The following is a 13401-nucleotide window of genomic DNA, read 5'->3' as shown; positions in this document are numbered from 1 at the left end:
CGCTTTTATTTACTCTGCTATAGCATTAATTAACACATTACATTTCTATGTCTCTTGCATATAAGAAAACATGGAATACAAGTTTTTACCTTAGTGTTTGTAAAAATTTTGCCAAATGTCCGGCAAAGGCGCCAGAAAAATCTGGAGAATTCATGGACACAGGCAGTTGAAGTAACATTAATTTTGCCAACTATTTCTATAAGCTGTGGCAACCTGAATATGAAAGGAAAGAAAAATAGGCAGGGGTACAAATAAATTACTATTTCCTTGCCAATTTCTGAAACAATGCAAATCTAACAATATCTTCTGTTCTGCTTTTCATAGCCAGTAAAATTGGAATGCAAAGGAGGTGTTTGGGACCCTTTGCAAAGTCTTCAGTTTATATTCTATAAATTTCTTAAAAAAAATTTTAACTGATTGCCATAAAATATATGGAATCTTAATGGTAGGGTTCTAAGTATGGAGTTAATGAGACTCAAATCAATGGAGCTGATATTTCATACAAGAGCTTGGCTAACATGGCATCATCCACTTTAGCCTCAAAAATGAAAAGTCTGGATGTAGTTTAATATCCATCACCACTTGTAGACAATAAGGCAGCAGATAGGTCTTCTGACATAATACAGCAGCACCATCTTCATAGATAAATAACTACGTATCTAGTAGTATAAATCTCCTCTCCTAAAGAAATTTACCACAGATGATGCCAAGTTATGTTTTGCTATTTGTTTTTTAATATTTTGTTATATTTTGTCCCTCAGTGCCCTGGCTAAATATAGTGAGCTATCTTTCATTCAACTGATTGAGATGTACCACATGAATACGGAGGTGGTAACTTACAATTGATTGACAACCCATAGTAAACTCTCCCAGCCTGTTGTACCCTCGTGTTCCAGCTGGTAATCATAAAGTTGTAGCAGTACTGCCAATTGCTCACGACTTCCAATAATAGTAGACACATCTTGAAGAGGCGACATAGGCCGAGGGAACCTAGTCACTACAAAAATTAGAAGCAAAATAAATCACATAGAAAATGACAGTTTGGAAAGTTAGCTATGCTGTCAAAAGAAAAGTAAGGTTCTGCCTCCTAATATTTATTTAGCTTATTATAGACTTTAAATATAAAACTAAAATATATTAATTAAACCATTTTTAGAAAAAAATGAAATACAGTTGATCCCTGTACAATCAGGGGTTAATCCGCCTACAACTTACAGTCGGCCCTCTGTATCAGAGGTTCTTCCACATCCACAAATTCAACCAACCACAGACGATGTAGTACTATAGCATTAACTATTGAAAAGTATTCACATATAAGTGGACGTGTACAGTTCAAACTCCTGTTGTTTAAGGATCAACTGTAAATTTTTGTCACATGTGAACAAATTTAGCAAATCCCAAAAATTAAGATTTTATGAGACTAAATAACTAGTAAATGAATATTGTAATGAAAGAGCTTGCCAGTGAAGAGTAAAATTTCACTTAGTTTAAATTAAAATTGGCCACAAAATAAGATCTCAGCTAAAATGTGGATTTGAATTTGGTTTTAAAAAAATAGAAATACTTGTAATTCCACCAGCCTGTTTATGTCAAAAACTAATAACTATGATAAACATTTCCTTCAGGCAGCAAGAAACTAATAGGTTGACAGCAGGGAAAAACTGTTTAATAGCAGAGAATAATGACCTAAAATACATTAAAACTTGAGCTGAACAGGCTTCTTAAGTATTTAATCTCCAATGTTAAATGATTTATTTAAAAAATGTTCCATAGTTTGATAAACATTAAGTTACTATAAAGTGTTAAAACCAGTGACCAGTAAGATAAAGCAAAATTATTACTTAAAAATGTATTATAAATATTATAACCAGAGTCTCAGGTATATACTTTAAAAGTTTTGGGGGAAAAACTGAAAAAATTACTTTTAAAATTATGTAAATAAAACATGAATATATACTAGTATATTGTAAAATTTGAACACATCAATAAAATCTATGATTCTACAGATCATAATTAGATTCCAGGTTATTAAAGAACAGGTCTTAGATGGCTGTTAAGTGAATAATGCTACCAACAGCTCATTAACTGTTGAACAGAAATTCCTAACGGCCTAGCAACTATTGCATAGGGGTTAACACCCTAAAAAGACACAATTAAGGATGCAGCATTTTCTCAAAACATATTAATGGTGTAATGATAATTATTAAACTTAAGAAAACATGAAATAACTTTAAAAATGCTCAAAGACAAAATTAAGATGGTATTGTCCGCCTATGCTGCCCAAGGCTTTTAACAATATCTTAAGTACAGATAAAGGTTATCCCTTGCTAGCTGAAGTCTCCTATTTGCTATCATAATACACATACAAACAAACAAATAAATGAATTTAGGTAACATGGTATCCCATACTATCTGAGGTTTCTGCTTGAGTTGTCATTATCTCAACCTAGGAATCAAATAGATTTGGATGGTGAGGGATATCTGTACTTCATATTTCTATATTGTCGAAGCATATCTGATAATTTCAAAAAGGATTATATCATATTGGTCACAATCTGCGATACTATGATGGAATGTATCAATATATTATTCCTTCAAAAATACTGACAAATTATTGAAAAATAGTGGAACAGTTAAAAGTAAATCAGATAATGTCAAGATTTATTATAGGCAAAGTGAGGTCCAAAGATTTAAAGCTAGGTGCAACAGAAGCAAAACAATGTCAAGAAATAAGCAATTACTTGGATAACTCAGTTCTAACAGATAAGCAATCAGAATGGTTCAGGGACCTCAAAACATTATTCTATTTAAAAAGATTTTAAAAATTTTGAGCATCTAACTTGTAACCATACAGAAAAGTCCCCAGAACGCCATTTTAATAGGTATTTTATTGTCAAAAAATTACCACAATTATACAAATCCAGCAAAATAACAACTGTTATGACTCTTCAATGTATTTCCCTCTCACTAGAACGTAAGCTCTTCATGGCAGAGATATTTGTCTGTTTTGTTTATGAGTGTATCCCAAGTGTAAATATTAGCTAGTGCTCTGGAATTTTCATTATGTAAGAGAAAACTATTAAATCTTCACTTGTAATAAACTGTATCCCAAATTATACAGATGTACATACAGACACAGAGACACAGATATATAGATAGACCCTAAATAAGGATATAATATTTCCTCATTTATAATAAATGTATCATAACCTACATGTGAGAATAATAACATTAACATTCACAGCTACTATTAGAAGTCAGAGGGTCAAATTAAGTCAATAAGAACTTAAAAGATTATTTTTGGCATGATAAAGACATAATCACAAGGAAAGGTCACATAAACACCAGAAGGAATATGTTCAGGATGGTAAAGTAGTTTTTAAAATTTTCTATCTAATCTCTAACATGTGCTTGGCAATAGGTGACATTTAAGAATTATTTGCTAAATGAATGAATGATAGCAAGTGCTGTGTGTTGAACTGTGTCTCCCTTAAAAATTCATATGTTGAAGTCCGAACCCCTAGAACCTCAGAATGTGACCTTATTTGGAAATATTGTTGTTGCAGATATAATTAGATAAGATGAAGTCATACTGGAATAGCGTGGACTTCTAATGCAATATAACTGATCTTATAAAAGGGAAATTTGGACAGAGACAAGTGCGTGCGCGTGCACACACACACGCATGGAGAACGGAATGTGAAGATGAAGGCAGAGACTGGGGTGATGTATCTACAAACCAGAGAACACCACAGATTGCCAGCAAAACACCAGAAGCTAGGAGAGAGGCATGAAACAGCTTTTCCCTCACAGCCTTCAGAAGGCACCAACCCTACTGACACCTTGATCTCAGACTTCTAGAGAGTTCACTTCAGAACTGTGAAACAATAAATATCTGTTGTTAAAGTACTAAGTTTATGGTACTTCGTTATGCTGGTCCCAGCAGAACAATACAGCAAGATAGAAAGAAAAAGAGAGGGAATTAGAAAGACAGGAAAGTCCCTAGGCAGATGAAGTGTCTTAATGAGTGAAGGGGTAGAACCTAAAGTAGCCAGCTGTGAGTGCTTTATGAAGATTTATCTTAAAAGTTTGAATTTTCATTCTCCTCAATATCATTAAAAAATATTAAACTAACTCTACCCCATCCATTCTCAATTTTTGAAGTAAAACTGGCATTCTAACAGTATACACCATTTTTATGCTGTGCTTTGTGTATTCTTGGACACACTGCTTCATATCCCAAAGATTATAGGTAGCCCAGTTTACTTTACATGAAAACAATAATTCTAAAAACACTGTGTGTTGATTTTCTCAATGTTATAATTCTCTTGTCTATCAGAAGCCTGTAAGAGACACGACTAATTCACAAATCTGAAAAAAGCTGCAAAGGCATCTCATACATAGTAATAACTTGTCTATAGCCATTTATCCTGGGGGTTAGGTGGAGTGGGGCTACCACGTGCCATGGATCAAAGGTCACTTACTAGTTAGCTAGACTTTGAGCTAAGAAAATACTGGCTCTTGCTATCAATTTCATGTATTTCTGAAAATAAATCATTTTTTTTTTTTTGCAAAAAAAAAACCCTGTGCTGCATATGCTTATATTCCTATCAAGGACATAGCAGGAAAGAGTAATTACATTTACCTTCCCCTACTGAACATAAGATGAAATAGCTGGGGAAGAAAAAATATAAAGAAAGTGGAAATGAAAAGCTTCATAAACTGGCCCTGGTAACTATTAATTCAGCTCTATTAATGAAAGAAAACACTTATTTTCTATAAAAAAGGCTATAAAAAAGGCTCTAGATTAAGAATGGAAAGAAAGTACAAATATTATAAAATAATACCGCGAGGCTTATCCATAAAAGATGGAGCCATGTAGTTCACCCCAGATATCGTACAATCTGCGGCCATGCAGTTCCACACATACAATACATTTTAGTAATTATGCTGTCATATAAAGTGACTTTTACATTTTTAATCAGAAACGATTCTTTGGGAAGCTAAGCTGTTAATATACTACATCTTCCTTCCATAATTTAAGTTCAGTACCTTCTATCTGTGGCACTTCACCATGAAGCTTGGCTTTGCTGGAGAAAGGTGCGTTCTGTAGCACTAATGCAAAGAGAGATGGGATCAAGGACTGCAAGGCAGACAGATACATGTGGAGCTTATGTTCATCCAGCCCGTGCTCTCCTTCCTGAAATATAAGGAGGTGAAAGCTAATTTTAGTCTTCTGACGTTATATATTTATGATGTTCTTCCTTTCTGTGGCAAACAATAAGACATTTAAGGACATGTATGTTAGACTCACAACATCACACCTAATGGAGATGACCATGAATCTTTTCTGAATTTCTCTTAGTATGTGAAAATGTGAAGTACTAAGGCATTGTGGAAGTAATAGAATCTTTTGTATGGAAAACTTTAGGGTGAACATTAGTCATTTCATTTGTATGGAACTTCTTTTACAGGTTTTTTTCTTTTAAGAGGGTCTTATCTTTTGACATTTTATAAGTCAGGTTAAAGAAATTAAAGTGAGCCACAGGAATCATTTTAAACGCTCAACTGCTAAACGAGCAGCAGCACTTGCTGTTCCTAACTCCTTTTATAGATTTGGTGACAACTGTATTTGCCAGCACTGGAAGCACTTTAAAACAATTCAATGCATAGATAAAATGTAGGAGAAGAGATGTCAAAAGGAAACAAAAGAGATAACAGAAAAAAAAAGCACAAAAGGATCACTATGGTACACAGAAACCAAATATTAAAGTGAAAAATAGAATCATTAGAGAGGAAAGCATTTATTGCTGTTCAAATCCACTTGAGATGTCATTACTATATTATAAATAACAACTGTGTCAGAAATATCAGATATGTTAGCTTTTTACTATCAAGTTCTAAATTAGTTAATTTCTTCATGGAAGAATTACCTTGTGTGCTGAATACTGCAGCTATGTTTAGCAACAATGTGGAATTAGCTGTGTTATGAAATGGAGCTAAAAAAAAAAAACAGGTACAGGACTTCCCTGGTGCTGCAGTGGTTAAGAATCCGCCTGCCAATGCAGGAGAAACGGGTTCGAGCCCTCGTCTGGGAAGATTCCCACATGCCGTGGGGCAACTAAGCCTGTGCGCCACAACTACAGAGCCTGTGCTCCAAAGCCCGCAAGCCACAACTACTGAGCCGGCGTGCTGCAACTACTGAAGCCCGCACGCCTAGAGCCTGTGCTCCGTAACGAGAGAAGCCACCACAATGGGAAGCCTGCGCACTGCATGAAGAGTAGCCCTGGCTCGCCGCAACTAGAGAAAAGCTCGCGTGCAGCAAGGAAGACCCAATGCAGCCAAAAATAAATAAATAAGTTTTTAAAAAACCCAAACAAACAAACAAAAAAAACAGGTACGGATAATTCTCAGATAGAAGGAACGCAAATATTAAAAAAAAAATACTTAAAAAAATTCCCTAGGTTTCATAAAAAGGAGTACTTCAGTCTAGTTGTCTATTTATAGTTTTTTTAACACCCATTTTGAAATTTATAGAAAAAACAGCCCAATTTTTAAATTAAATGAATACATGTGTATACATATAAGACTATCTACAGAGTAGTTAAAATACATTATGCTAAGAGCCTTTAAAATCTGGGGGTAAAAAGGGCAAGAGTTTGGTTTTAGAGACTGATACCAGATCCTGGTTCTGTCATTTGACAGCTTTGGGACCCTGAGCAAGTTACTTAAACACTCGGTTTCCACACAAAAAACAAAATATAATTCAAATGGTTATAAGAATGAAATAATATATTTTATTTATAAAGTATCTACCTTAACGGTACATAATTAATATGCATTAAAGAAATGTTTTTCTTCTAGACTCTAAAAGAGACTTTTAGTACAAAAATTAGACCAAGAAGTTTCTATTGTTTCTTCAACTTTTCTTCAATTCCTTTACTTGGGAAGAATGGAAAGTTCACTTTCAAAAGTCAGGACATGAACTACTGCAGTGAAAAAAGGTTAAAGCATTTTGACACTGTATAAATAAGAAAACTTTAGAGACTCATATTTTAGGTATCTCTGCATTCTGGGAACTGATGCTGACACTTTATCTAAAATATTTAAGTCTTCAGAAGAGGCTAGGAAGAGGTAGCACTGTGAATAGTATACAAGTTAGTGCCACAAAGGTGCTATTTTAGCTAAAAAACGGCAGATCATGCTCTTTCTCCTCTAGCTTCAGTCAAGCAAAACTTCCTCAAATCTCCCTTGGCTCCAGACCAATAGAGTCTTTAACAGGTAGTTAATTAGAATGTTTGCTAAGTGGTACTTTCTGTCTTTGTTCCCCCAACATTCTTTCAAGATGCCTTAGAACACACCTTTTAAATTTCTATTAGCTATATAAATAAAGGAAGTATTTACCCTGAGAAGTTTTTCAATCTTGTTCAGCAATGTAGGTATAAGATGAGACTGTAAATTTCCAAGTTCTGTAGTCCAGGCAGCATAAGCTGGTAAAAATACTTGATGTGTTGCATTAACTACTCTTTCTGAGGGATCACCCAAGGCTGACAGCAACAATTCAAAACCCTGCCAAAAGGAAACAGGCAAAATGTAGATTTAAAACAAAAAAACCTAAAAAACATAATAATATGTAATAAATATACACTGCAGTACATTTAGCAGACATTTTAAGCAAGAAAGAAAACCATTCGTAATCCTACCCTTCCCAATTTCTTTAACGAAAAATGTCATTTATCGTTGATGGGGAAACCAAAGAGAAAGGGTGGTAACACGGCATGCTTGTTGCCAATTTACTGCCACAAACCTGTGGCAGATACTATAAATAAATCAAAGCATCTCCTCCTTGAAATAGCAGAATTGAAACCAGGCAGCCAACTTCAACTGGTTAAAGTTGACACGTCTGCCATCCCTATAGGGATGGCACGTCTGCCATCTACTATAGATTCTAGGCTATCTGAATCAGAGATTTGGAATATTATACTATTTGGAATTTTACAATGAAATAAATGCGATTCATTCTGAAAAATATACCTGTTGATATTTGTCTGGATCATCAATGTATCCCATAATGATACCGAGGCTTTTGATCACAGCTTCTCTTACCAAATCTGCCTTATCTTCCATTAACATCTGTTGCAACATTGAAAGAACCAAGGAGCTACGGATTTCTTTCTGAAAATAAACAAGAACATGTTTTACTATTTATTTACACTAGCAGCAGAAAAGGATAGAAAATAATGACAGATATCCATGTACTCAAAATCTAGATTAAATATATATTAACATGTTGCTATGTTTGCTTCAAGTCATTTTTGAAAGACATAAGACATTACAGATACAGCTGAAATATCACTCTCCTCCACCCTCTCCCCCTTCCTCCAACTCCCTCTCTAAAGATAACATCTACCCTGAACTTGGTATTAATCATCTCCCAGCATATTTTTGTATTTTTACTAAATATGTGTCAATCCCTCAAACCTTTACAGTGCCCTTTTGGCAAATCAACAGTCAACACTCTGCTATAAACAATGACTCTTCTACCACTACCTGTACAACTCAGAGAAGAGCACTGACAGTCTTAACAACAGGAGGGATTACAAAAATCACTCTGGTAAGCAAAACATTTGCCTGGGGTAGGAGTGTGGAAACATGAAATCCTGGTGTTCTATTTTCTGAAGAACTGAGAAAAAATATTAAAACAGGATGATAAAACATGAGAGTAAACTTTAAAAGTGCTTAAAAAACTGCACTGATATTTTCAGATGCTATTTAATATAATGTCAACCACTGTTGTGTCTTAATTTCACGGAATTTTTTCCCATGGTTTTAGCCTAATTAATGTCTGAGGTTAGAATAAAGTGTTACTGTTATACAAATTCTTGCCCTTCCTTCCCTTTTTTTGTAGTGTTATTGTAAGTTGACAAATTTATAAAATTCTTTAAACTTGTTTAAGTTACTTTTACATATAATAGTTAAAATAAAAGGATATGATCATTTTCATAAATTTACAGTGTGATCTGGTATGCAAAGCAAGGTCTTAAAAGACATTTTTAAATGACCTAGTTTTTGTTTTGACTTTTAGAGACAAAAATATATGTAAGTTTAGCAAATTTTGGTTACATTTAGGTTGGTGAATATGCCTTTTGGTACAGCCTTGTTTATTTATCCTTTAGGCTAAAATTGCTCCCCCCAATTTTTTTTAAAGTATATTAAAAGGGCTTTTTGGTTAATATCAGCACAGGCAAAAGGACAGAGGTAAGTAAACTTCACCTGAGTATTTGCTTTGCAATGATCTAGCCTGAGGTCAACTGTGGCAGTTAGTTTCAGTATGCTAAGGGAACCCACAGGACAATTCAGGATGCTTTACTCCATTTAAGCCATGACCACACTGAGGTTTTACTGTTACTAGTTACAGTGGGGAACAAGAAAGTAGAGGTCCATGTAGGAAACATTAAGTCCATTATTAATACTGCTTAGCATTCTAGTACTAGGAGCAGTGTGGAACAGTTTCCTTCTTCGATAGCATGTGATGTTCATCTCTGTCTTGGAACAATAAATAATAGGATGCTCAAACTCACTCATGTATATCTATCTATATGATTTATCACAACAATAAGATAATTTTCTCTTAAAAGATAGGCAAACATTAAAAAAAAAGTGATTATGCCCAGTTGAAGTATGGCAAGATAAGAACTCCAATGCACTGTTGATAGGAGTACAATCTGTGCTATCTTGGTTGGGGGCAATTTAACACTGTCAAAATAAAAAATGCAAATGTTAAAAGCAGCAAGATACACAGGTATTAATGGCTTGTGAAATTTAAAAATGAAGATTCCCTTGTGTGCATTTTTAAATTTCACATACTGTTAATATCTCTGTATTTTGCTTCTTTTAACACAGAGTGATTAATCCTGGGTAAGAAAAATTTAAAGGATGTAAAAATGCAAGCTGGTATATGCATAAATTTTTATTCTCTGTAAGTATTAATTAAAAACCATTACCCATAGATGTAATCTTTGGGGATAATGACTAGGGTCAGGGAAGTCTTTGACTTTCATTTTATTCCTTTCTATACTGCATGAAAATTTAACAAAATTAAAAAAATGTTACTGGGAGGGAGACTATGAATTCGTCTTTATTCTTTATATTTTTCTGAATAAAAAAACAAAAATTTTATTTAGTTTTTTAAAAATTTATTTATTTTATTTATTATTTTTGGCTGTGTTGGGTCCTCGTTGGCGTGCGGGCTTCTCATTGTGGTGGCTGCTCCTGTTGCGGACCACAGGCTCTAGACGTGTGGGCTTCAGTAGTTGCAGCACGTGGGCTCAGTAGTTGTGGCTCGCGGGATCCAGAGCACAGGCTCAGTAGTTGTGGCGCATGGGCTTTGTTGCTCCGCGGCATGTGGGATCTTCCCGGACCAGGGATCGAACCCGTGTCCCCTGCATTGGCAGGTGGATTCTCAACCACTGGGCCACCAGGGAAGCCCCCAAATTTTATTTTTTAAAAAGACAATTGTTTGACTATTGGTTTCTCACTCTTCACCAAAGATTATGAGGTAACAGTAAATGCAACATAAACAGCTCATGTATTATACAATTCCAATTTTTGTACCCCTTTAAAAGAACAATCTTACAGAAAGGACCCTTTAAGGCAGGGGTCAGCAAACTTTCTGTAATGGGCCAGATGGTATATACTCTTGGCTTTGGGGCCAGAAACTCTCTGTTGCAGCTATTCAGCTCTGCTGTTGCAGTGTGATAGTGGACACAGACAATACACAACAAATGGGTGTGGTTGTGTACCAATAAAAGTTTATTTATAAAAACAGGCTATGGACTAGATTTGGTTCCAGGCTGTATTTTGTCAAGCTCTGCTTTAAACTATGGTTGTTTAAATTAAAATAATTTTTGATGTCACCTCATTCCTCTACCCCTTCTAAGCCCTAGACCTAGGGGAAGATACCTAAAAGGGCACAACAGTCCAGTGGTTCTCAATCTTTTGGTGGCAGGATTCCTTTAGTCATTTAAAAATTAATGAGCACCTCAAACAGCTTTTGTTTGGGTGGGTAATATCTATTGACATTTATCATATCAGAAATAAAAAAAGAGAAATTTAAAATGATTAATCATTAAAAACAACAATAAACTCATTAAAAGTTAACATAATGAAATTATAATTTTAATGAAAATAACTATAATCAAAAAATTAGTGAGAAGAATGGTGTTGTTTTATATTTTGTGCAAATCTCATTGATGTCTGACTTAAAAGAAGATAGATCCTCTTACCTGCTCAGCATTCAACTGTGTTGTACTGTTTTGGTTGAAGTATTTAAGAAAATCTGGCCTCACACAGACATATAATTGAAAAAGGAAGAGGTATTTTCATAGCCTCTTCTGATAAGAATAGAAGCTGTCAAGCTCACAGTGGTGAATACAAGTTTTCCAAAATTCTTGTTCTCACTTAGAAGTTCCACTTTTATCACTGGCAATGAATGCTGTCTACTTGTTTTCCTTGAAATGACAGGTTCCATTTTATTCATTTTCATGAAAATGTCTGTCAAAATCCCAAGTTTGAATAACCACAGCTTTTTTTTTTAGTGGTCTGTCAACTAAAACTGGTTTAGCTTACAACTCGAGTGCTTTTCCTGAAACAGCCATCATAGTTCAGAATGCAGCAAAAGGGCTTGATATGAGTATCTTCCATTTTATTACACAGAATATTAAAATCATGCATACTTAGGGTCAAAATTTAGTAGAATTAATAATTTTACTGATTCACCAAGCTTATTTTTGAGTGAAATTGATTTTTTCTGCAAGTGCATGGCAGTGAAGAATACAATCATTATCTGTCTATTTGGGTGTCACTGCCTTGATCAGTGCTAATGCACTGGCATTGTTGCCCATTACAGCTTTTGCACCAACATGTAAATGTCAACACAGAGAAAAAGTCAAAAAATGTTTCAGTATTATTATGAAAATAATTTTCATCTCATGGGACCCTCAGGGTCCTCAGACCACACTCTGAGAATTGCTGATGAGGTTTAATATGTTTATACTCATGCAAAATCAATGGTTAATGTACCTATCTGTCTGCAATGCCATATGGTGTCAACGTGAGCCTTCTCTTTTTGGCTCATCTTTTTCCTTTGTTAGGACAGAATTTGGATTAAACTGTATAATTAGACACCTGGAAAAAAGGTTTCTCTACTGTTAAAAAAGGAAGAAAAAGGTTTTTAAGAAAAAATTACAATTCTTACAGGAAGGTAAGGTGCCAGTGCTCCACAAGATTCCGCCACAAGCAATCTTCTTTCTGGGTATTTGTGATTAATCTAGAGTAAAAAATAAATAAATCAAGCATGAACAACATACCCTCCCTTCCTCCAAAAGAAAATTATTTTTCACCACAAATCCTGTTAGGAATGCAATAAAGCTTCTTTCTTTTCCACTTCGGGGATCCCTATACCTGGATCAGGATTAAGGGAATCAGGGAGAGCCTAAAAAATGAGGTCACAGGGATTACCTGTTAAAGAGAAAGAAGATAAAGCAAAGATGAAAATATGGCAAAGTGTCTAGAGATTGCGAGCTTGCCCAAGACTAAGCTTTCCTTAGGATGTCAGGAGCAACCTTCTCCTTTCCTAGCAACATTAGTATATTTTTAAATTTGGAAAACCCAGCTTCTAGATATTTACTGATACAGTCTACAATATGTGCAAGGAATGATTCCTCAGTCCTCTTTTTTTACCTCAGGGATTAGGACGTAAATTAATCGATGATTTAACCAGAGCTCTTGACTGGTGTTATGATTTTGTTTTTAAAGTAAGCAGACGTCAATTCATTCCTGTTTGCATATGCAAGATGAAGGGGTTTTGCTATTGTAATGACTACACTGAACCATAACAAAAAATAACAAAAACAAAAAAATGACACATACTGGGTTTTGTTCCCATATGTCTTCTTCATAGAATATAAATCTTTCTTTGACTGGAAAAGAAGTGTATCTGTTCTCATATTCCCATATGAAAAGGTGACATAATTCATTAATGTATTGGATGCCTAAAATTAAGAAAAGAAATTATGTAGCAATCTATTGGGCAACAAACTGGAGGTAGGTGGCTAGATAGATCCCCAATATCCATGTTTATTCAGGTTACAGAAGAGGTGGTGGTAGAGACGTTGGTAACTGACACCTCTGAATAAAATTTAATCCAGAAATAGTAACCTTAAAACAAAATAGTTTGAATGTCATAGTATTTAATACATAAACTTCTATTTTACTTTCCTTTAGTCTAGCAAAATGAGTCTCAAAATTAAATGTACACCAACAATCAACTGTATTCCTATATATTGGCGATGAACAAACAGAAAATTTTAAAAATTCTATTTACAATAGTATTAAAAAGAA

The 13401-nt window shown here is 34.5% G+C and overlaps 1 protein-coding gene across 2 annotated transcripts in view; it reads right to left on the bottom strand.

The window, feature by feature from the left end:
• RELCH (RAB11 binding and LisH domain, coiled-coil and HEAT repeat containing) overlaps positions 1-13401 on the bottom strand; it is a 122031-nt gene that overhangs the window by 37693 nt on the left and 70937 nt on the right. For both annotated transcript variants that reach the window (XM_068563230.1, XM_068563231.1), the window contains exons 13-18: positions 12257-12328; positions 8035-8175; positions 7405-7569; positions 5053-5200; positions 841-997; positions 90-213 (exon numbers count right to left, since the gene is read on the bottom strand). In XM_068563230.1, coding sequence (XP_068419331.1) covers positions 90-213; positions 841-997; positions 5053-5200; positions 7405-7569; positions 8035-8175; positions 12257-12328 — 807 coding nt within the window. The remainder of the gene's footprint in view (positions 1-89; positions 214-840; positions 998-5052; positions 5201-7404; positions 7570-8034; positions 8176-12256; positions 12329-13401) is intronic.

Source organism: Eschrichtius robustus, chromosome 14, assembly GCF_028021215.1.
Source record: "Eschrichtius robustus isolate mEscRob2 chromosome 14, mEscRob2.pri, whole genome shotgun sequence".
NCBI lineage: Eukaryota > Metazoa > Chordata > Mammalia > Artiodactyla > Eschrichtiidae > Eschrichtius > Eschrichtius robustus.
The sequence above is the reverse complement of the archived record's forward strand: the minus strand, read 5'-3'. Positions and strand labels throughout refer to the sequence as shown.